This window comes from Labeo rohita, chromosome 21 (assembly GCF_022985175.1).
Source record: "Labeo rohita strain BAU-BD-2019 chromosome 21, IGBB_LRoh.1.0, whole genome shotgun sequence".
In the NCBI taxonomy this organism is placed as follows: Eukaryota; Metazoa; Chordata; class Actinopteri; order Cypriniformes; family Cyprinidae; genus Labeo; species Labeo rohita.
This window is the reverse complement of record NC_066889.1, coordinates 16147998-16171446: the sequence shown is the minus strand read 5'-3', so window position 1 is coordinate 16171446 and position 23449 is coordinate 16147998. Positions and strand designations below refer to the sequence as shown.

Below are 23449 nucleotides of genomic sequence, written 5' to 3'. Positions count from 1 at the left end.
TGTTTGATCTTTTTAATATCTTGTCTACAAAAATTTTTTTAAATAGAATGTACAAAATATTTCCATTTCTTCACACTTATTAGCATCTGTTGAATTTTATTTCAGATTAAAAACATTTACTGCTTATATATTAAACATTTAGTGTTTTAACAGTCCATTCAAGTAATTCATAATCATCGATCAGCTATTTACACATAAACCGCAGAAGAGTCAAGGATATGGTTGTTTTATATGTCCAGGTCTTGAAGGTTACCCCAGCTTGGACCCACTTTGACTTTTACTCTGAGTTTTACATACAATTTCACAACACACTCCATTTCTCGCTTCACAATCTGAGCCACCTATAAAAACAATACATTTAGACTTGTCAGTGCTGAACTTTTTTTGTTGTCCAAGTTAAATAATAAGACTAGTCTTCCTTACCTGAATGACGTCTTCCTCTGCAACTTCGTAGATGAGTTCATCATGCAGCTGAAGTATAAAAAAGCCTCCTCGAGAGGGTCTAAACTGATTTCTGTGCCGACCACCTGATCACAAACCTTGTATATTAAATTCAGATCTCATTTAAAAGTGAAAACGGTAATATGAAGTCAGTCTTACCTGATCTGATTGGAGGGTGTTGATGTGATGTGGGAACTCCAGGAAACGCTGCCTCCAATCTACGCTGAATGTTGATGGTGGCTAATTTGACAATGTCAGCGGCAGAGCCCTGCACTGTTGTGTTCACTGCCTGTCGCTCTGCCTGAAAGATGAAGGCGAAATTAAATGCTTATTCCACTCCAGACATATTGTAAAAGAATCATCATGAAGACTTACATGAGACTTTATGTACACATTTGTATCTTTTATTCCAGGCAAAAAACGCTTCCTGCCGAGCAAGGTCTGCACATACCCGTTTTTCCCACATTTCTGCACAGTTTCACGCAGAAAGTTCTGTATGCCTTAAAGAAAAATAAGAAATGATACGGTTATCATTTCAGACTTTTTTTTGGATTAGACAAATTAAAATGTAATTTACCAGTGTATCTGGATTTAAATGTCTCAATGTAGCAGGCAGCATCATTCTCCTCAATGCCCATTTGTTCTCCAAGAGACTTTGCTCCCATTCCATAGATTATTCCATAACAAATCTACTGACAAAAATATTAAGATGTTAGACAAGTAAAATTTCAATGAATCATGCTAATGACTACATTTACCCAAAAACAGCTGCTTTTAGAAAGACCTACTGGCTCTAGAATGCACATACAGTGCCTTGCAAAAGTATTCAAACCCCTTTAATTTTTCACATTTAATGTTACTGCCTTATGTTAAATTACTTTTTTCCCCACATCAGTCTACACTCCATACACCATAATGACAAAGCAAAAACAGAACTGTCACAACATCAATTTATTAAAAATAAAAACACTGAAATTAGTACATTGCATAAGTATTCATACCCTTAACTCAGTACTTAGCTGAAGCACCTGTACAGCCTCAAAACTTTTAGGTATTATGTGACAAGCTTTGCACATAAGCATTTGGCAATTATCTGCCATTCTTCTTCTCACTTCTTCATCTCTCAAGCTCTGTCAGGTTGGATAGGGGCTGACAGACACTTTTGGGTTTCTCCAGAAATGTTTGATTGGGTTCAAACCCAGATTCTGGGTTTTCAAGGACATTCACAGAGTTGTCTATAAGCCACTCCTGCTGTGTGCTTAGGGTCATTGTCCTTTTGAAAGGTGAACCTTCTGAATGCTCTGGAATGGATTTTCATTAAGGCTATCTTCATATTTTGGTGCATTGAGCTTTTCTTCTACTCTGATGAGTTCTTCAGTCCCTGCTGCTGAAAAACAGCCCCACAGCATGAGGCTGCTAACACCACACTTTATTTTTGGGATGCTACTGTGCAGGCGATGAGCAGTGTCTGGTTTCCTTCAAACATGATTTTTGGAATTGAGGTTCATCAGACCAGAGAATCTTGTTTCTCTCAGTCTGAGGGTCCTTTAGGCGCTTTTTTGCAAATACCAAGTCTTTCTTCATGTGTCTTCACAGATGGAAAGAATTAAGTCTTTCCACACTGCCATAAAGCCCAGATCAGTGGAGTGTTGCAGTGATGTTTGTCCTTCTGTAGGTTTCTCCTATCTCCACATATGATCAGAGCTCAACTAGAGTGACCATCAACTTCTTGGTCACCAGTCTAAGGCCCTTCTCCATCAATTGCTCAGTTTGGCCAAGAGGTCAGCTCTAACTCTCAACTTCTTCCATTAAGGTTAACGGAGACTACATGCTTTTGTGAAACTTCAATGCAGCAGATTTTTTTCTGAACTCTTCCCCAAATGTGTGGCTTAATGCATCCCGTTTCTGAGCTCTACAGCTTTTCTTTTTTTTTTTTTAAATCTCAGGGCTTCGTTTTTGCACTGATAATCCTTTTTAACTGTTAGACCTTTTACTAAGAGGTGTGTGCCTTTCCAAATCATACCCATTCAACTGAATTTGCCACAGGTTAACTCCACCCAAAGTGTAGTAACATTTACAAGCAATATGAAAGCTCCCGAGCTAAATTTCAACTGTCCCAGATAAGGGTAGGAATACTTATGCAATGGAATCATTTATGTTTTTTATTTGTAATGAATTTTCAAAGATGTTAAAAAATGTTTTTTGCTTTGGCATTATGGTGTATGGAGTGTAGATGGGTGTGGAAAAATAAGTAATTTTAAGCAGTTTAACAAAATGTGGAAAAAAATGAAGGAGGTTAATATTTTCACAAGGCACTTTATATGTAAATGTATAGAAATATATTCTAATATAGCAAACCTGTTTGGCCTGTTGTCTCATATTATCATCAACCGAAGCAGGGTCTATCATTTTCCACTCAGCTGCAATGCTTTTAAATACATCTGCACCACTGTTGAGCACATGGAGGAGACGTTTGTCCCGGGACAGATGAGCTAAAATGCGGAGCTCCAACTGTGAATAGTCAGCAGCCAGAATCAGACCTCCTGAAGACATGTACAAGATTAAAACAAAGCATGTTAATGTGGCACAAACAGATGTTCCTTTAAATAATCACCTCTAGACCCAGTTCCCTAAATAATAAAGTTTCATACCTGAAAAAGGAACAAAAGCATGTCTCATACTGACAGAAAATGCCATCCCTTTGTCTGGTGATTTGTCTGATACTTTTAAAAGGGGTGCCAACTGCTGGTTTATCTTTGATCGTTTAACCCTGAAATAAATAATCAACATTTTAAACATACATTACATATGTATTTTGTTATATAGAATAAAAGGAATGAATACAAGACTGTACCACGTCTTGCTTGCACCATTCTGCGATGGTTGACTTTCTTCTATTAGTGTTGGCATTTGAATTTCAAAATCTTTTGGGACATTTTGAATGTTTGGTTCAGTGAAGCTCACCCGCCCTATGTGAGATTAAAGATTAAAACATTCAAATACTATCACAAGACACATATATAAAGTTCAAAGGGTATTTCCTAATGCTCCACACCTGTGGCTGTGTGAGACTGTGAGATTGGATGTATTCTGTCCATTTTCAGATGTGAGTGCCACTTCTTCTCTCGTTGCAAGGGGAAAACCACTTTTGTCAAAGCATTTGTGATTCTTCTCCACTCAAGAATAACACCTGGTAACTGATGCAGTGGCTTAAGCTTTTCTAAAACATCCTGATGAAATAAGAAAAGAGTGTATTTAGGAAGTATATATCACAAGTTTAAAAGACAAAAAAGATCTGAAATTATGGAACGTACCTTGGTTGTGCTGAACTGTTTAGAAAGTTTTATACGGGCTCCTGCTCTCCTAGCGTAGCCCAGTGTCTTCTTATTCTTTGGAGCATTTAAATCTCCATTGGGTGGCAGCTTTAACTCAAGAAACAACACCTGTAAAAGTTGAGATGGAAGATTATAAAGAGGTTTCCATACAGGACAATAAATTTCTATGAGGGTAAACAAATGGTGATGATAACCTCTGCTACATCCTCAGGACTGGTCAGTGAGAAGCTGTGCCCTGCTAGCTGATAAGCTTGGGATTCCAGAGCACTAAGCTTGGCTTGCATCACATGTTTCTGAGCCTCACATTCGGCAACACTAAACCCAATTCCATTTAGCTCCAACAACGCCAGGCAATATTGGGTAGGCATCTCTACTTTCTTGAATACGTCTAGCAAAGAAGACAACATCAAATAATTAGTAGCTATATCACCAACTTAAATATAGACAAGGTTTGTCCAATCCTGCACCTGTAGTGCCACTATCTTGCAGAGTTTATCTCCAAACCTAATTAAACACATCTCAACCAGCTAATCAATGTCTTCAAGATCACTAGAAAGCTACAGACAGGTATGTTTGATTAGGGTTGGAGCTAAACTCTGTAGGACAGTGGCCCTCCAGGACCAAAGTTACCCAGCCCTGGTGTAGGGGCTGGTTGGAGTTCATTCTCTAGCGGTGTCCAAACTCAGTCCTTAAGGGCCACTGTCCTGCAAAGTTTAGCTCCAACCCTAATCAAACACACCTGAACAAGCTAATCAATGTCTTCAAGACCATTAGAAAGCTACAGCAGGTATGTTTGAATAGGGCTGGAGCTAAACTCTGCAGGAGAGTTGCCCTACAGGACCAAAATTGCCAAGCCATAGTGTAGGGGCTGGCTGGAGCTCATACTCCAGGGTTGTCCAAACTCTGTCCTTAAGGACCACTATCCTGTTTAGCTCCAACTCCAATTAAACACACCTGAACAAGCTAATCAATGTCTTCAAGATCACTAGAAAGCTACAGGCAGGTGTGTTTGAATAGGGTTGGAGCTAAACTCTGCAGGACGTTTTCCAGCCATGGTGTAGGGGCTGGTTGGAGCTCATACTACAGCGATGTCCAAACTCGGTCCTTACAGGCCACTGTCCTGCAGAGTTTAGCTCCAACTCCAATTAAACACACCTGATCCAGCTAAGTAGGGTCTTACTAGACCAACTGGAAACTTCCAGGCAGGTGTGTTGAGGCAAGTTGGAGGTAAACTCTGCAGGACACCCACACTCCAGGAATGAGTTTGGACACCCCTGTCCTACTCTTTAGGATGCTGGCTTTCCAGAAGCAGATTGGACACCGCTGATACAGACAAATCGAGAAGCTCAAATTTTGTTTCTACCAGAGAAGCCATCCTTTTCAAGAAGACAGTTGAGTTGCGTCATGACCCTGAAGACCAGAACAGACTCAACAGCAGCTCTGTAGCGTCCAGGTTGACTGGCATCTCCATAGATCCCTAAACTCTGCACACCCTGACCGGGACTAATTCCTTCCAGCATTGGGAGATCCTCTGTAGCAAAGCTGGAAACCATGTTGTGGAGGGTGCGCTCTTTGGAGCTTGAATCCAGAAGCCAACATGCAATCTATTGAAGGAAAAATAATTGAATGTAGTTAGATATCCTATTCCAGTCAAACTGTTTTATTCCAATTTGACAGATCCTACCTTTGGGTCTTCAAATCTGCCACGCATAGCAAGCTCACATGCCAGGAGTAGTGTTTTGTAAATGTGAATGAAGTCATAAGTGACCATCACACTTGATTCTTTTTCCAAGCAGCACTGAATTTGCCTCAGTCGCTCCTCAACTGTAAGTGTCTCATCAAGAGGTGGTGGTGCCAAGCTGGCACTTATATCTGTCATAAGACAAGAATAGCAGTAGGTTTAGAGCAAGGGTGCCCAAACTCGGTCCTGAAGGGTCAGTGTCCTGCAGAGTTTAGATCCAACTTGTCTCAACACACCTGCTGGAAAGTTTCTATGTTATGGAAAGTTATGCCTAGTAAGAGCTTGATTTGCCGGTTCAGATTTGTCTAATTGGTGTTGGAACTCTGCAGGACACGGGCCCTCCAGGACCGAGTTTGGGCACCCCTGGTATAGAGGGAGTTAATGAAACAAGCTCATTAAATTTGGTCAACAAGTTTACATTGACATGTTTCCTGCCTGATTCTGACAGCTCCTGTTGTAGAGATACAAAATAAGCATCTTTTGCTCCCCAGCATATAGATATGCCAATGACCGCAAGGTCCTCGTATCCCTTGAGAAGGAAGCCATCTTTTCTTTTCCTCATTGGGGTAGTATCTTTAAACAGAGGATTACAAAAGATTACAATCTGGATATTACATTTTACATTACAGCGGCGTTTTCTCTGAGGAGGCAAGGGAGGCAGTGCTTCCTCAAAAAACTGGGTGAGAAAAAAATTTAAAATGCAAATACATCATTAAAAAGTATAGAAATTACTTGTTTTTCTAAAGAAACACTGTCCAAAAGCAACACCAGCAGGTAAAGTTACAGCGGGAGACCGCGTCTCTCTCGCCTCCCCTGAGCCTATTGAGTTTTAACAGACCCCCTACAGCATGCTGTGAGTTTGGTGTGGTGTAATTGAGAAAGAATGGGGGAAAGTCCATTGCGATATGATTGTAATTATGATCGGCTGTGATTGGTTAATGCAATAAATCACGCCTCTTATGTTTGTGCGCGTTACACATTTGCGAATCAGTCTGAATGAAGTATAATGGCGTTAATAGGAGGAGTAATTTAAATAAGTAAACAACACACACTCTAATATCACCACTTTGTTACATCAAAATAAGACTTATAATGGCATGGAAACATGATCTGTGGGAGTTTTTGGTAAGTAATCAGTTTGGTGAAATTTAGGTAAATCTCTATGTCCGTGACCTATATTTACAGAGCGTTGATGACTGATGACCCGAGGAATTTAAAAATAGATAAAGGTTTCACTATTAAAAAGAAAAGCACACCACTGGTATATTATATACAGGATAATAATACATAAAAGAAGCAACATTTCTCTGAAGTCTTACGTTTTTTGAATTTTCCACCTATAACCATCTCAGGTTGCACTGAGGTGTTGTCTATCTTCTCACATGCTAGAGCAAGACAAAATCTGTCCTTTGTTTTCCACTCCTTTATAAATGTATGAAAAAGCCTTTTATCGCTTGCCACATCGATTATGGAGAATGTTTCTGGACTGCAGAAATTTGAAGCAGGAAGTGATTGACACTGAGAAAGCCTTGCAAAGCCATCCTCAGCCAGAGACATGTCTAACTCTGACGCAGAGTTAGTCCTCAAACAAGAGTGATAATCTTTCTGGGTACTTGATTTAGAATTTTTAGGATCCAGTTCAGACCTGTGCTTGGTGACATTAAGAGGTGACTGTATAGCTGAGGTGGTCATTTTAACTCGTGGCGTGACTGGTTCAGAAACTTGTGTGGGAGGAACAAGGTCATTGTGAGACAGTGGTTTGGTCTGGGCTACCACGAAATCTGAGCTTCTTGGACCTCCTTGATCAATTCCATGCTTTGTTTTTGGGGAAACTGCTTTTTCAACAGCAGCATTTGGTTCCACCACAGTTGAATCTGACTGCCCTGGAACCTCAGATAGGGTTGAAAACTGATCAGACCATTTATCAAAAATGTCCTGCATTCCTGGGCTGATGTGAAACGATGAACTGTTTAATTGACACCTTTCATGTGAAGTGCTTGAATGAGGTTTGTTGCTTTGCAATACATGAAGTTCATACACAATATCATCTGTATAACTCTGCTTCTCTGCACCCAATTTTTGGCCATCACAAGCCTTGACAACACTGCTCATTTTATCAAGGTACTGCTCTCCAATAAGTAGTGAATCTCCCCATTCTGAAAGGTTGAAAGATGATTCACCCCATTGGATTGCTTCCTGATCCTCTGTTGACGCTGCATCTCTTCTCTCTGGAATGAGTTCTGGAGAAGAGCCGTTCGAATTAGCATGAGCTTCAACCACCTGCTCTTTGTTGTCTCGATCAATAGCTGCTTCCTCCATGGCATCCAAGATGGAGTTGTCATAGAGACTGTCAAACAGAAAACTGCTGCTCCGGTTGAAGCTATTCTCAGCAACATGATCAGATGACTCTTGATTTTCCCTTTGTTCAGCAGGTTTGTTTGCACTTGATTCTTCTTCAGTAACCTGGTTACTGTAATTTAAAATATTCTCCAACTGGCTGTCAGTAAGCGAGATGTTATATTTTGGTTTGAATTCAGTGGCTGGGGCATTCTTCTGAGGTGATAAACCTTTGTCTTTGTTGTGGTCTCTAGATATCTGTTTTTCATTTTCCAGGAAAGATGACTGCTCGACAGGTTTCATCTCACTTTCTGAATCAACATGATTGTTATGTTTATTTTCTTTGAGAATGTTTAAATGACCAATGCCATGTGAAAAATCATCTCCTTGAAGCATTTTCTCAGTCTGTGTATCAAGTTGAAAACTATCACCAAACTCTTCCAGTCCATTTGTGTACAAGTCAGGAGAGCTAAGCTTCTCAGAACCACATACTAAATCGTGTTTAAGGCTTGTGTTTACCCTTAAGCCAGTTTTATTCTCATCACTGCAGCTGAATTTCTTGAAACTGTGAGTTTCACTTTGAGTTTTGACATGTGGGGTTTCCCTACCCCTTTGTAGATCACACAAGTGAGAAAACGTTTTTGACTCAATGACTTGGTTTAGTCCAGCAATGGATGACTGGAGATTCATCTTGTCTTTATCTGTTCTACAGTCAGTTTCAGATTTATTAAAGCAAAACTCTTTAACTTTTGATTTTCTTTCGGGGTCTTCTGTGGTTACAGTTGGTGTTTTCGCTTTACTCACTATGGGTTTTGCATCAGAATCCACTACATCCATCCTTCTGCGTTTCGAAACTGGACTTGAACGATGGTCACTGCCAGAGTTACAAGTACTTTTTATACAGGAACTGTGTCCTAATTTCCTTTGAAGTGATTTCAAAGAACATTCTGATGCCTCAGCTGTTTGACTATTTTGAAATCCCTTGTCTTTCGCATTTAATGATTTGAGAACTTTATCCAATGTACTTGACTGCTGTTCACATTTCTTAGCAGGCTGACAGTCACTAGATAATGCATCAATATCCATTGGCTTGTCTGAATTGGTAGTGATCTCTAATGGCCTCAAAGGAGGATGGGAACAACTGTCAGCATTTTTATCCACCAATAACTTCTGTTCATCCACGTTTGTGGTTACATTTTGCCTCTCTTTGTGTTCTGGGTCTCTTGATGTAGACTGTAGAGGTTTTGTATTGGACGATTCTTCGTGTGAATGGGAATCTGGCTGGGTCTTTGTTGAGAGGGATGTTGGGTTCCATTCTACCCCAAGAAGAGCCAAATCCTGCTGGAGGAGCACCTGGGCCTCGGCCACGATTTGCTGAGCAGCCTCCCTTTCAGTCAAGGCCTTTTTCCCGCTGACCCAGATGCAGCGCATGCTCTTACGCTCTTGAGCCTCAACCTCGTTTTCATCCAACGCCTGCCTGGAGCTGCAAAGAATCAAATTATCACTGTATGACTTAAAATAATCTATGGATAAACCAACATTCAAATTCTGTCCATTACAATAAACCATTACGAACAAACTAATGCCCAACTAAAGTAAAAATGAAACACTAAATATCAGTCATTTTAAATGCTACAAGTGGATTCATGCATCACAACATTGTAATGTACAGTACAAAACATGGGACATTCATTCTGCGAGTTAATGAAGACTGCTGACTGACTGTTTTTAAATATTAACTTGAAGGGATAGTTCAGTCATTGTTACTCATCTTCATGTCGTTCCAAACCCATAAGACCTTCGTTCATCTTCAGAACCCAAATTAAGATATTTTTGATGAAATTAGAGTTTTCTGACCCTGCACAGACAGCAACGGTACTACGAGAACGGTACTACTTTCCGTGCACAAAAAAACCCAGACAATTACAACTTTATTCCACCATTTCTTCTGTGTTGTGGTACTCTCATGAGGGTGCGTTGAAGACTGACATGGAACAGAAGAAATTGCTTTTCTCAAAAAGTATTCCCGTAGCTTCATAAAGTTACGGAACCACTGACATCACATGGACTATTTTAACAATGTCCTTACTACCTTTCTGGGCCTTGAATGTGTTAGTTGCATTGCTGTCTATGCAAAGTCAGAAAGCTCTTGGATTTCATCAAAAATATCTTAATTTGTAATCATTTTAAAACTCAAACAATAATAGACAGATCTCACGTCTCTAAAATGACCATTCTTCAATAACTAAAAAGCTTATCAAACACAAGAATGACATCAAATAAACCTTTTAAGCTGATAATCTCCCTGTTTCATTACCTTTTGAAAGGGATGGCTTTCCTGAGGGCCTTCTCCACCTCTGTAACATCAGCTCTGGCCACCTCTGCCACTGTGACAAACCCAGAGCTGTAGAGTGTACGTGCTCTCTGGGCGTTTAGTAAAGAAATACGAACCAGATCGCACAACTCCCTTTGGACTCCAAAACTCAGACGACTCTGGAACTGGGACAGAAGCAGCTCTAGGTTGTGCCATCCAAGTCGATTACAGAAGACTGTGACCATTCCTGAAAAAAATTGTTGCCAGGTTTTTAACTTTGGCATTGTTTATCTCCTATTGATAAGTAAGTAAGCCCATGCCTACAGTATGAAGAGATGTACCTGCATATGTTGAGGCAGACTGCTGAAGTGACTGAAGCTGTCCTCGGCTACAGCCATACTTCTTTGCGACAGCTCCAAGTGGTACTTCGCTTACAAGGTCATGGAGAACTAACGTTGTGAAAAAACTGCACAACAACAAAAAATACACATCAATATACTGATACTTAACATTAATTGAGGCACTCTACAGTTGAGATCAAAAGATTACATCCCCTTTTCAAAATTCTGCATAATGTTAATTGTTTTACCAAAATAAGAGGGATCATACAAAATGCATGTTATTGTTTATTTAGTACCGACCTGAATAAGATTTCACATAAAAGACGTTTACATATAGTCCACAAGAGAAATTAATAGTTGAATTTCCAATTTACAAAAAAATGATAGTGATAGTTGTTCATGAATCTCTTTTTTGTTTAAACTGCCCACTGTTCTTCAAAAAATCCTTCAGGTCCCACAAATTCTTTGATTTTTCTGTATTTTTGTGTATTTGAACCCTTTCCAGCAATGACTGTGTGATTTTGAGATCCATCTTTTCACACTGAGGACAACTGAGGGACTCAGTGCAACTATTACAGAAGGGTTAAATGCTCACTGACACTCCAGAAGGAATAGCTATGCATTAAGAGCCAAGGGTGAAAACTTCTGAACATAATGAAGATCACATTACAGAAGAGTACATTTTTTTTATTTTGCCTAAATATCATATTTTTTTCATTTAGTACCACCCTTCAGAGGCTACAGAAAGTTACATTATTCCCAAAAGACAAAACAGTTGAATTTACCCTGATCTTCAAATTCCTAAAGTTTTCACCCCCTGGCTCGGCTTGGAAAGGGTTGAAATACACAAAAATGCTGGAAAACCAAAGAATTTGTGGGACCTGTAGGATTTTTCTGAAGAAGAGCGGGCAGTTTAACTGTTCAGGACAAACAAGGGACTCATGAACAACGATCACTAAACAAAAAAAAAAAACATCTGTGGATCATTCAGGTAACAACACAGTATTAAGATTGGTCAGTACTAAATAAATAATCCACATTAATTTTGTATGATCCCTCTTATTTTGGTAAAATAATTAACATTTTGCAGATTCTGAAAGGGGGATGTAAACTTTTGACCTCAATTGTATATTCAGAAAATACATAGTACCGTTTGTGAATGGCCATCTGTCTGCGTTGCTTATCTGTTTTAGCGACTAATTTCCCACTAACAGAGCGGGCCAAGAAACCTTCTTGGATGCCCACCATCTCAGCCACCCGTTTCATTGCAGATGGTAATTGTTCCCACAGACAAAAGAACTGGTACCAGTCAATTGTAGTCCAGTCCACATACACAGGTGTTATCTTAAAAAACACATAACACGATTTTGTAAATAACCCATATTTTTCTGAACTACTGATGATAAACTGAAGTCATCTGTCTACCTGATAGAGGATATGAAGATCATTTTCCAATACAAATCCTTTCATTGCTCTCTGGAGATCTGCAAAAATCCCCAGGGCTTCCGGAGGTGATAAAGACGAAGACAGAGTCGCAGAACCCAGATGCGTGGGGCAGTACCTTTCCACTGTGAGGCAGATAATTATTAAATTATCAAAATGTCAACATCTATCAAAAACCACAAAAAAAAAAATCCCAGATAAATTACCATCTCCTTCTTTCTGTATATGAATAAACTCATTGTCCATTAGCCACTCTATGCAGGCTTCGATAGCTCCTTTGTTTCGAGCTTCTGATGCAGCTTCTTCTCCACGTGGCTGTTCGGCGGCAATACTGGCTGTCAGAAGAGTGCAAGCCGCATACATCCGCACATCCTGTGGTGAGCTGGCGACACCTCCAACGATGATCTTCAGTCAAAATAATGAAATTAAATCCTGTACATATTCAGTATCATACAACACACTGTAAAAAGAAAGACATTCACACCTCCAAGATGGCCCTGAGCATGCTGGTAGTGACGCCCTCACCCTCCCGCTTCACCAGGCAGCTGCTGATAGGCTTAAGTGAGCCCTGGATGAGGCTCATCCCCTTCGCACGTTCAGCCTCTTTACAGACCAACACACTTTCCCCTAAGTCAACACAGATAGCAAAATAAATAATAATTAACATTTTAAAATCCTCTAACAAAAAACTAGCTATGCCTTCAAAACCTGTTGCACTCACCCATGGTGTCCACTCCTTTACGGCCTGCTCGTCCCACCATCTGCTTATAGGTCAGGATGTCCAACAAATGACCATTAAAAACAGGGGTTCTGATAATCACACGTCGGGCGGGCAGATTTACACCAGATGACAAGGTGGAGGTAGCAGCCAGCACCCTAATGTAGCCTTGACGAAAAGCACCTTCTAGAATATCCCTCTCATCAAACGTTAAACCTGAAACAAGAGTTACAAGGATTTAACACAATGGATTTGGGATGTTGGGATGTCCAACATGTCCAACAGAAATTATAGAAATTAATACTTTCATTTAGCAAGGATGCTTTAAACTGATCAAAAGTGATGATAAAGACATTTATAATGTTACAAAAGATTTCTATTTCAGATGAATGCTGTTCTTCTGAACTTTCTATTCATGAAAGAAACCTGAAAAATTCTACTCTGCTGTTTCAACATAATAATAATAATAATAATAATAATAATAATTAACAAAACAGAATATTAGAACGATTTCTGAAGGATCATGTGACTGCTGTTTCAACACAATAATAATAATAATAATAATAACAAAACAGAATATTAGAATGATTTCTGAAGGATCATGTGACTGGAGCAATGATGCTAAAAATCACCTTTGAAATCACAGGAATAAATTACGTTTTAAAATACGTTCAAACAGAAAACAGTTATTTAACATAGTAAAAATATTTCAAAGTTTTACTGTTTTTGCTGTACTTTGCATCAAATAAATGCAGGCTTGGTGAGCAGAAGAGACGTCATTAAAAATCTTACTGTTCAAAATCTTTTGACTGGTAGTGTACACGGTGATGAAAGCCAAAATATTAGATGTCACAGATGTGTATTTACTGGGTAATCCACTATTTTGTAGAGAAGTGTCAAATTTTCACCTATTTGGAGTTAATTTACATGGGTCTAAAATGACTATGTCTTTTATTTTTACACAGAGATTGTGAATCCATTGACTTTAGCAATGTTTGTTTTGTTAAATGCCAACAGTGACAGTTCAAAAATGGCAAAAAGCACTTATTGTGGTTTTGTGGTCTCAAGTTTACATGCCTGTAACTCTTAATATCATTTTAGATTCTGGATCTTAACAAACTTTCTTTTAGGTATCTTCACTTTAAAAGCCCTTGATGATTCAGTCATGGAGATCTTAATGTGGTTTCATGAATAAGCTGGACAATTGTACACATTTTCAGTGAAAAAACAAATTTGGGTCACTTTGCATACAGCTGAAAATTAATGAATGAATGAATATTTGAAGAACAAATAATACTGAAACTAGAAATGTACGTCATGATTTTCTATCCACATATCATAAATAGTGCCATAAATATTCTTTTCCCAAAGTTTGCAAGTAAAAATATAATATAATGAAACAAAGAGGGCTAAATTCAACAGATTTTACTAACAGACCTACCAATCTCTGTGTAAAACTAAAATAATGATGCTGCCAGCTTGCTAAAGTTGTTTTTACACTATGTAATTTGGCTCAAAATCTCAGGTTGAGTTGACACGGAATAACACTTGTGTAATCTCATGCACCTGCATGGTGGAAGGCAACTCCCCAAGGAACCGTTCGCTGAAGCACTTGGTCCAAGCCTGCAGGAGTACGCTTGAGTTGGGCTAGTACATCCTGGAGACCTTCCTGATTCAGAGATATACTTTGCACTCCAGAGCCTGACTGCATTTCTGCAAAAGCAAACAATGTTAAAGAATGTTCAATACATACCTGCATAATAAATATCATAAAACTTGATATATCTGTGTCGGTAAACCTTTGTGATAAAGATTGTAAAACTCTCTTCCAATGCTGTCTGCTAGTTTCTCACACCAGTTCTTTGAAGGGCAGAACAGCAGTGCAGAGTGTCCGTCCTGCACTGTCTCAAAGCAGAGGCTGACAATATGATCATCATCTCCCTACAAACAGAAGAACATCTTATTTTGTAATAGGTACACTCTGTGCAAAAACTTGATTCAGTTTTCAAAGGCCAGCAAACATGTCAAGCTCTGACCTTTACGGGAAGAGCTGGGGTGAACGGTCTGACCAGGTTCATAGATCCATCATAGACATTCGTGCCTATCTTGACCCACTCCACCAGTGGTACAGGACGATAGTTAGTACTATACAGCTCAGCATTCAACCAGCGAGCAAGAAGGTCCAAGTTTGGCAGTGTGGCACTCATACCAACAATCTGCACACCAGCTGAGGCACTTTGAGCAGAACCCCTTAAAAAGACACAATGTTAAGCTTCACCATACATACTGATTATCAGGAGGATTTCTGAAGGATTACTGGTTTAAACATTGGATTATGACATACCTTGCTGCGTTTTTTTGGGCAATGTATTGGATTTTAGTTAGCAAAAGTTCCAAGAGATATCCACGACCAGAGTCCCCAAGCATGTGCAGCTCATCAACCACAACAATTCCTGCAAATTAGGTAAAAATTTAGTTTTACAATAGTACCTGTAAGAGTAGATAAAATAAGTGGTAAGAAAAGTGACCATTATTTTACCAAGTAGATCCAATTTGTCTTCTTCAATGAGTCTGTTGATAAGTCCATTAGCTTTCTCAATTGTGCAAATAGCGACATCTAAAGCTGAAAACCCACCAGCTGCTGAAGTGTTACCCATATACCCCTCCACTCTGACCCCTGCCTCCTGAAACACATTCTGGGTGAAAACAGCAAGTCATATTAGCAAAATCTTGTCAACAGAATTCCAAGATTGACAGATGTACTAAATTCAGAAGTCAATAATTATATGTACAGTGGAGATCAAAATTAGAGAACAACGTGCAATTTCAAGGTCACTGCTTTGAAGTTGAATTTGAAGTTATCCTAACAGGAGTGAAAGGAAAGTTTTTGAAGCACATTTCATAAATTAATTGTATTCTAAAACACATTTTAAAAACATAAGATGTTTGAAAAGAACTCTTACAGATACATCCAAGTTATTGGTGTTAATCTGACACCTGATCCAAAATTTAGCTCAAATATTCATTTGTGCTACAGTGGTTACTTTTCTCTAATTTTGATCACTGTGTTTTCCAACAAAATAATGTTTTTGTTGAAATTCTCTGGTTATTTTGTCAAACATGTTAGTAGAACAGTGGTATATCTACAGCTAATATTCCTTCAAATTTTGAGTCATGAAGATCAAGAAAAAGATCAAGAAAAAAACAAGTATTTATAGATTGTTCTCTAATTTTGATCTCCACTGCCGATAATGTACTGTGCACTCCCAGCTGAAGAAGAAAAATACATTAAATGATCAACTGAGATAGTTGACAATTACATACGCACTTAGGAAATGGGAACCAACCTGTAGATAAAACATTTTCTCACGAGCCACAGACACGAAAGGAAGAATGAACATGGCCTTTTGTCTTGTTTCCAAAACTCTCTTCAAGATTAACAGCTCAGAAACCAAAGTTTTTCCTGCACTGGTTGGAGCTTAAAAAAGAAAATATAACATTTTAACCTGGGAAAAATGAGATGACTACATATATTTTAGAAAACTATCAAGTAATCAGAAGCAGCATTTGATCTGGTGCTGTTTCTCAGAAAAACAGGACTAAATAAAAATTAAAACATCTGCTGTCAACAAGACAAAAACAGGCATTTACCAGAATACACCAGGTTCTGGCCCTCCAACACTTTGCCCAAAGTCAGACACTCAGCCTGCCACTCAAACATCCTCTGAACACCAAGACTCTGGTATTTCTCCAGAACAGGCTTAGGGAGACCCCAACTGGAGAGCAAAAGCTTGTCTAACTGATCTGCGGGACGTCCCATATGGATGCTTTGTGCTGTTCAGAGCAACGAACAGAAAAAACTGAATTAATATTTCACAAGAGCAAAATGTCAAACAATTTTCAAAAGTTTTGGGTCAGAAAGTTATTTTAAAAAAAATAATAAATTGACCAAAATTTGTGTTACAAAACTTTCTATTCTAAAAGAATTCTGAAAAAAGTATCAGTTTCCACTAAATTATCACCCAACAGAACAGTTTTTAACATTGATAATAATAAGAAATGTTTCTTGAGCAGCAAATCAGCATATTAAAATGACGTATGAAGGATCATATTACATTAAAGATGGAAGTACTAGCTGAATAAAAACAACATTAATGATGAAATTAGGCAATTTTTAGAAAATCACCTGCATCTGGTAGTGTAGCATCACCGAGGACACTGAGATCCAGTCCAGGAGGAGGGGTGAGCACAGAGACCGAAAGGTTTTTCATTGATCTCTTCAACAGGGATCGCTCTTTAGCGGCAGCCATATGTGTTGGACTAAACAGAATGTAATCCTTGGAGTTACTGAGAGAGTCATTTGGGCTGGTATCTCTTCTGAACTTCAACTTTTGCTTGCCGTTTGCTACTTTAGCTGTTTTTTTCATGGAGTTGAGGATCTTTTGAGGTGAAGAATATTCCTTGTCACATTTCATCTCACGGCCACGGGCCCGTCCTCCTGCGTCAGTCTTTTTAGTTTCACTGAACAAAAGCTTTTGGGCCAAATCCCTCCAGTCGTTCTCTTTTTTGGCTTGTGTTCTGGTTCTTTTGCGCTCTGATGGTGACCACGCTGAACCTGGACTTGAAGGGTTGATGTTTTCTGCATTTTGCACTTGTTGCTCACAAATATTTTGTGGAAAGTCAGAGGTTTTCTTAAGTGACGCCAATTCAGTTGGTTGAATGTTTTCATCTTTTTTGAATTTTAAGACTTCTGGACCTAATTCATCAATAGCTTGTAAAATTTCCACATCCATAGCCAGAGTAGAGTCTCCTGGCATCCATTGCTTATTCTGGTTTTGCTTTAAATAGAAAATGTGAATTCATGCACTTAGTGTAACACAGCTTATCAGTGGCATAATATTATATAAACTGAATTAAAAAAACAACAACATACTTTTGGCTCACTACATCTTTTGTTCTCAGATATATCTGTGGCAGAAGAGCATGCTCGATGCGGGCGACTGGATTGTCTATGTGGTTCCTCATCTCTTAAACTACAAAAATGAAAAACTCCATGTTAGTTACAACAACAATATTTACATTTCACTAAACAAAAAACTCATATACAGTCACGCCTACTTATTTGTGTACTATAAACAAAGTTGTGCTAGGCGTTAAGATGAAACAGAGAACCATTAAAAGCTCCATGTCAACCAAGTTTGCAAACAAAACCATGGAAACACACAATCAATACAAGCTCAACACAGTTTCAGGTGTCCGACAAATCTTACCCCTTTGTCTTTACAATCCGATGTTGTCCCAAATAAATCTTTCTTGTTGAAGTAGTCATCACATTTAGAAATTAAATGACTACTAACGTTAGTGACGTCCTTACATAAAACGCTTTGGTTGAGTAAAAATATAAACAGTAAAATAACATATTTTGTTGAGGTAGCTGTTGTGTTTCTACCTCCCGTCGCTCCACATAAACAAACACGTATTAGTGGATTAAAAGAAATGCATTTCTCATATCATTCCAGCCAACTGAGCTGACATTTTCAAAATAAAGCTATTTACGTAAAACCATCGCAAAGTCTTTGAATAACTAATATTTCATTAGTCCTGTCAGCTAAACAAAAATTGTTTGTGTAAATTCATACTGAACGACAACTGTAAGAAATCAAAACAAGGTTATCAAAACAAAAAACAACCAAATCAAACAGCCCGCGGTGTTCACACACAAAACTGTCCCGTGGAAACACGACTACAGTGTCGAGGTTCCTCCTGGCTGTATAAAAATATTACACCTTATTTTATCCTTTAGCTTTAAAAAATATAAATCATAAAAAAAACACACCGAGCTGATATTTCTTTTACTTAAACAGTGGGTGTAATGTTTAAATTACGTTCTTGTAGTTTTAGTGAATCAGATTTTTGAACGAATCTTTCGTTAACAATACATTTTTATCACTCCCATGATTCATATTTTTGGTAACGTTACACTGAACTTCTCTCACTGTTTTTCTGCCTTAACGGGTTGACAATAGCACGAGTAAAAAGCATCCGAGGTATCGAGTATATTTTGGGTGATTCAAAAGATTCGATTCATTTGAATGAATTGAAATCCTCACCACTGCTATCACTTAGTGATGGGAAGTTCGGATCATTTTACCGACTCGGACCTTTGAGTCTCGTTCAGCAAAATGAACGAATCTTTTTTCGAGTCATTTCGTTCATTTTAGCAAAATATAATTAAAATGTTACCTGTTACCTCCCTAACACATCTACTGCTTACACAAACGTTGATCACACTTCAAACAAAACAAAACCATAATGCTATAAGAAACAGAAAATATTAATTCATTGTTTACCTGGGTCTTTAGTCTAGAATTCGCTCACCTCGCCTCTTATCTGACAAGTTTTCGGGTTTGAGTCGTTCGTTCATCACCTGACAGCCCAATTAGCTAACCAACGTCTGAGCCGGAAAAATAATTGATTAGTTCATCTCTCGAGTCTTCGGGTTCGAGTCGTTCGTTCATCACGTGACAGCCCCATAAGGTGAACGAACGACTCTAAAAACCCGAAGACTCGAAACAGGTGAACTAATTCCAGTACAGAACCAAATAGGATATTTGAACGAATCACTCCCCGAGACGACTCATTCGTCCCGAGTCACATTAAAGATTCGTTCAAAATGACCGAATCGTTCAAGAACGAGCCATCACTGCTATCACTCGCAACACTGACATCTGCAGTATGAACAAAGCGCAGGGTAAAGACACATTACATCAACGTGATCACAAAGGACTTTAAATACATTTCAACTCATTCAAACCTAAATTAGAATACAATTAAAAGGAAATACCTTACCGTAATTTATCTTTAGTTTAAAACTACACACAGCCGTATATAACATTGTACGATAGATGGAGCTGTGATCCTTGAGAATTCAGGGAGAAAACCAACGAGGAAGAAAAGCGTTCTTGTTTTGAAATGCACTTTCTAGCTTACTTGTTTTTGGTTTCTGGTCTATTTTTTTCTTCATTAGATCATTTAGTTGTTGTGTGACTTTAATGACATAGATTTAGATTTTTAAACCTTTTTGACGAAAAGAGGTTTAAAATCTGAGTCCTCTGTAAAGTTAGTATTTCCTTGTAGAGAATAATGGTATTATGGTCATTGTTTGTAAACCTTACCAGTATTTTAAGCACTCATGAGCAACACACGGGCTCTGGTGAGTTGTACAATACTTTCTCTACAAGATTCTTGTTTTGTATATCCATGCTGCAAAGACTGCCTATCCAGACTAAATAAGGAAAGCAAAAGGTACGTGGTAAATTTAAGTTAATTTCATTAATCTATTACATATTGTGGTGAATGTACTTTAGTGAATGTATCATTATGTGCTATTACGGATGCTATTATGAGTGTGTGTTAAATGAAAAAGTGCCTGAATATTACGAATAACTTTTGAATCATTATCTTAGAGCTATTTGTGGAAGATGTGGATTCACTTGTGACTTGCAAAACGTGGACTACAGATACAGGCTGTCATTTAAAGTGTCCAGAAACCAAGATATATTTGGTGTGACAGTATTCGGGGGCTGTTTGAATCCCTTCTTCGGCATAACTGCTGGTGGCCTTCAAAGGTATGTTTTAAAGCATTTGGAAATGTTAAACGTCTTAAACATTTCCGTGAATTTATTGTTGATATAAAGTGTGATGTTTCCAGATGTATTGATTTGGAGAAAACTGAAGGCACACATACTGTTCAACAACTCCTTGTCAAAGCTGTGGAAGACTGCTTTATAGGAAAATGTGTCATATTTGGATTGAAGGTATGACGCATTTCATTTAATTTGGGCTGAGGCATCAAGATTAACCCCCTTTTAATTAATTTTACTCACTTCTTGTTCGTTCCTAACAGGTTCCTCATAATGTTGCCAAAACTTCTTCGCTGTCTGGACAGTTAGTGGCCTGCCAGATCATTTCTCCATGCGAGTCTTTGATTGGATGCACCGTAATCGGTTATTTTAAAAACCTCCTGCGAGCAAATTCTGAGTCTGCAAACAGTATTTGTTCATCGCAACAGAAAGACTCACAAAGTTCACAAAGAAATGAACTCAACAGTTTTGATTATACTCCTCCATCATGTGGAAAGTTGGATTCTCAACCCAACAGTGAAGGATTCACACTCTCAAGTGCATGGCAGTCACCTGGGTTATGCTTCCCCTTAGAAGAATTAAATAATGACTTGATACAGCAGTCCAGAGACTGTGATCATCATGATCTTTCACCAAAGAATGAAGAGACAAGAACATGCCAAAGCAACACCAGTCAGCTGAAGCATGTTAACTGTGTACAGGATGAACTGAAGAATGAAACACAGAACAGTCACAGGAAATCTTTTTCCTCAAGCTGTGACATGTTTGAATCATCAGAATCACATTTTAACACTTCCACTGCATGTGATGCTATAAATCCACTTAGCACTTTGTCCTGTGAAAATAATTCTGAAAAAACTACATCCAAATGCCTTGCCAGAGCCAAAACAGAGGAAGAATATGATGCACCTTTACACGAGAAGTCACTTTACAGTCATTACAGTCAAAACATGGGTTTTGATTTAGAGGATGCACCTTTATCAGAAAGCTTACAAGAATTTGTCAATGTTGAGCCTCAGATATCAGAGACAATTGATACAAAGAACCACAGTTCAGGTAAAAGTAATCAAATGACTGAAGTGGAAAATAAATTCTCACTGACTGAAAATTCAGTGGTTGCAACCATCTCAAAAAGTGAAAAATTGCCCTCACCAGTGCACAATGTGAACAACATTAGCTGGAAAGAGAACAATGAAAATGACTGTCCAGAAAATCCTGGAACTAAGATGAACAATGCTGAGATCCGTAAGACCAATTCTTCAAAAAAGATGATTCCTTTTAGTCCTGACATTATGTGTGCATTTAATCGCTCTACAAACAACAGGTTGTCTTTTCCAGACAAAAAAGAACTCGCTTTAAAAAGGAAAAAATTAACTAGGAGCAGACCCTCTGTGGCTTTTTGTTCAGTAAACCATGAAAAGGGCAAATATTTCAGGCACTGTGCACAAAGTGATGTCCATTCTGTAAACTGCAAAGTCAAGCAGGAACGTATTGTGTTTGATGACCGTGAGGAGAGGTACAATTGCTCTGTAGACTTGTTTGCTTCTGGTCAGAGCAGTATGGACATGAACCTTTCGGATGTGACAGAGACATCTAAAGTCAATGAACTGAGAAATGTCAACACATCAGAACCTGGAGGTTCAGATTCTCTGCCTTTTTCACCATGTTTGCAATCCACCCCAGTTTCTTATTATAACAACTCATGTGGACAGAAAACCAGGCGAAGCCAAAAACGTGTAGCCTCACTGTGCTCCGGACAAATCAAGTGTGAGTTTAAAAGCAAGATCGTAGATCTGAGGTTAAGTGATAAAAGACAAAAGATGGATCAGTCGCAGGTTGTTGGGTCTACTGAGAGTTTCTCCGGCGAGTCTGACATGCAGGATGCAAGTTGTAATTTATCTGTAAATGAGTGGTCCAAAGATCTTTTTGAAAATTCATTTTAAATTAAAATTGAGTGAGATAAATTTCAATATTTGTTCTGTTTATTGTAAGTGTAAATTAAAAAAAAGTTATATATGTAAAATGTAATTGTAAATAAGCCACTGTCTAAATAATTTATAAATATGTTTATGAATATTATAAAAACATGCCCAGAATTGTTTATTCTTACGCATTTTATTACACTATCAGTCTTTTGAAAAATACGATTTTTAATGTTTTGTTAAAGACGTCTCTTCTGCTCACCAAGCTTGCATTTATTTGATCCAAAGTACAGCATTTTGAAATATTTGTACTAAAATCTATTTGAATATATTTTAAAATGTAATTTATTCCTGTGATTTAAAAGCTGAATTTTAGCATCATTACTCCAGTCACATGATCCTTCAGAAATCATTCTAATATACTGATTTGCTGCTCAAAAGACATTTATAATTATTATTTTGTAAACAGCTAAGTAGAAATTTTTATAGGTTTCTTTGATGAATAGAAATTCAGAAGAACAGCATTGAAATCTAATAGTGAAATCATTTGTAACATTATAAATGTCTTTATCACTTTTGATTAAACTACAAGCTTTTAAATGGTATAGTGTGTAATGTCACAAATGTGTTTTAATTCAGTGTTTTATTCATCAAAGAATAGAAAATGTCAAAATGTTTTAAAAATTTATATTTTCTGATAAAACTGATATTAATAATAAAAAGTTTCTTGAATAGCAAATCAGCACATTACAATGATTTCTAAGGGGTCATACCACACTGAAGACTGAAGTAGTGTGCAGAAAATGTAGCTTTGATCAACGGAATAAATTACATTTTAAAATATATTCAAATATAAAACAGTTATTTTAAATAGTAAAACTATTTCAGATTTTTTCTGTTTTTCCTGTACTTTGGATCACATAAATACAGGCTTGGTGAGCAGAGGAAATGTTAAAAAAACACTAAAATCTTACTGTTCAAAAACTTTTGACTGGTAGTGTAATAGTAATAAAACAGGCCCTACATGTTTAATAATCAAAAACACGTTTTTCAATTAAAATTGTGTTAATTTTGCGTCACGTCCACCAATACTTCAGCAACGTTAATGTACTCAAAACAGATGATTAAAATGCAAAAAAAATTAACCTATTTCCATATATCTGTGCTTATAGCTTATTGGAAAAATACTCTGTATTCTTTTGAACCTGCTGAAC

The 23449-nt window shown here is 37.9% G+C and overlaps 2 protein-coding genes across 2 annotated transcripts; one reads left to right on the top strand and one right to left on the bottom strand.

Moving 5' to 3' along the window:
• Positions 1 to 16: 16 nt before the first annotated feature.
• Positions 17 to 18360, bottom strand: polq (polymerase (DNA directed), theta). Its single transcript, XM_051093072.1, has 32 exons — positions 17941 to 18360; positions 17604 to 17703; positions 16857 to 17508; positions 16322 to 16504; positions 16018 to 16148; positions 15210 to 15366; positions 15015 to 15123; positions 14707 to 14920; positions 14470 to 14611; positions 14237 to 14383; positions 12674 to 12886; positions 12437 to 12579; positions 12159 to 12357; positions 11935 to 12077; positions 11660 to 11853; positions 10510 to 10634; positions 10172 to 10415; positions 6837 to 9337; positions 5953 to 6090; positions 5461 to 5648; positions 5140 to 5380; positions 3971 to 4164; positions 3756 to 3884; positions 3497 to 3671; positions 3296 to 3410; positions 3093 to 3211; positions 2800 to 2984; positions 1019 to 1130; positions 817 to 941; positions 601 to 742; positions 424 to 527; positions 17 to 341 (listed from the first exon to the last, which is right to left on the bottom strand). The coding sequence occupies exons 1-32, from the start codon at positions 17997 to 17999 to the stop codon at positions 228 to 230; spliced, it is 7737 nt and encodes a 2578-aa protein (XP_050949029.1). The 5' UTR covers positions 18000 to 18360; the 3' UTR covers positions 17 to 227.
• Positions 18361 to 19416: 1056 nt separating this feature from the next.
• ddias (DNA damage-induced apoptosis suppressor) lies at positions 19417 to 23401 on the top strand. Its single transcript, XM_051092416.1, has 4 exons — positions 19417 to 19975; positions 20137 to 20298; positions 20382 to 20487; positions 20577 to 23401. The coding sequence occupies exons 1-4, from the start codon at positions 19863 to 19865 to the stop codon at positions 22254 to 22256; spliced, it is 2061 nt and encodes a 686-aa protein (XP_050948373.1). The 5' UTR covers positions 19417 to 19862; the 3' UTR covers positions 22257 to 23401.
• The last annotated feature ends 48 nt before the right edge of the window (positions 23402 to 23449 follow it).

Excerpts from the sequence above, each read along its gene's own strand:
- ddias (XM_051092416.1), top strand. The coding sequence starts at position 19,863 with ATGAGCAACACACGGGCTCTGGTGAGTTGTACAATACTTTCTCTACAA. Across the intron at positions 19,976-20,136 it reads CTAAATAAGGAAAGCAAAAG|AGCTATTTGTGGAAGATGTG; the intron begins GTACGTGGTAAA and ends TCATTATCTTAG. Across the intron at positions 20,299-20,381 it reads ACTGCTGGTGGCCTTCAAAG|ATGTATTGATTTGGAGAAAA; the intron begins GTATGTTTTAAA and ends TGATGTTTCCAG.
- polq (XM_051093072.1), bottom strand. The coding sequence starts at position 17,999 with ATGACTACTTCAACAAGAAAGATTTATTTGGGACAACATCGGATTGTA. Across the intron at positions 15,367-16,017 it reads AGAAAATGTTTTATCTACAG|AATGTGTTTCAGGAGGCAGG; the intron begins GTTGGTTCCCAT and ends GTTTTCACCCAG. Across the intron at positions 5,381-5,460 it reads GCAGATTTGAAGACCCAAAG|ATTGCATGTTGGCTTCTGGA; the intron begins GTAGGATCTGTC and ends TTCCTTCAATAG.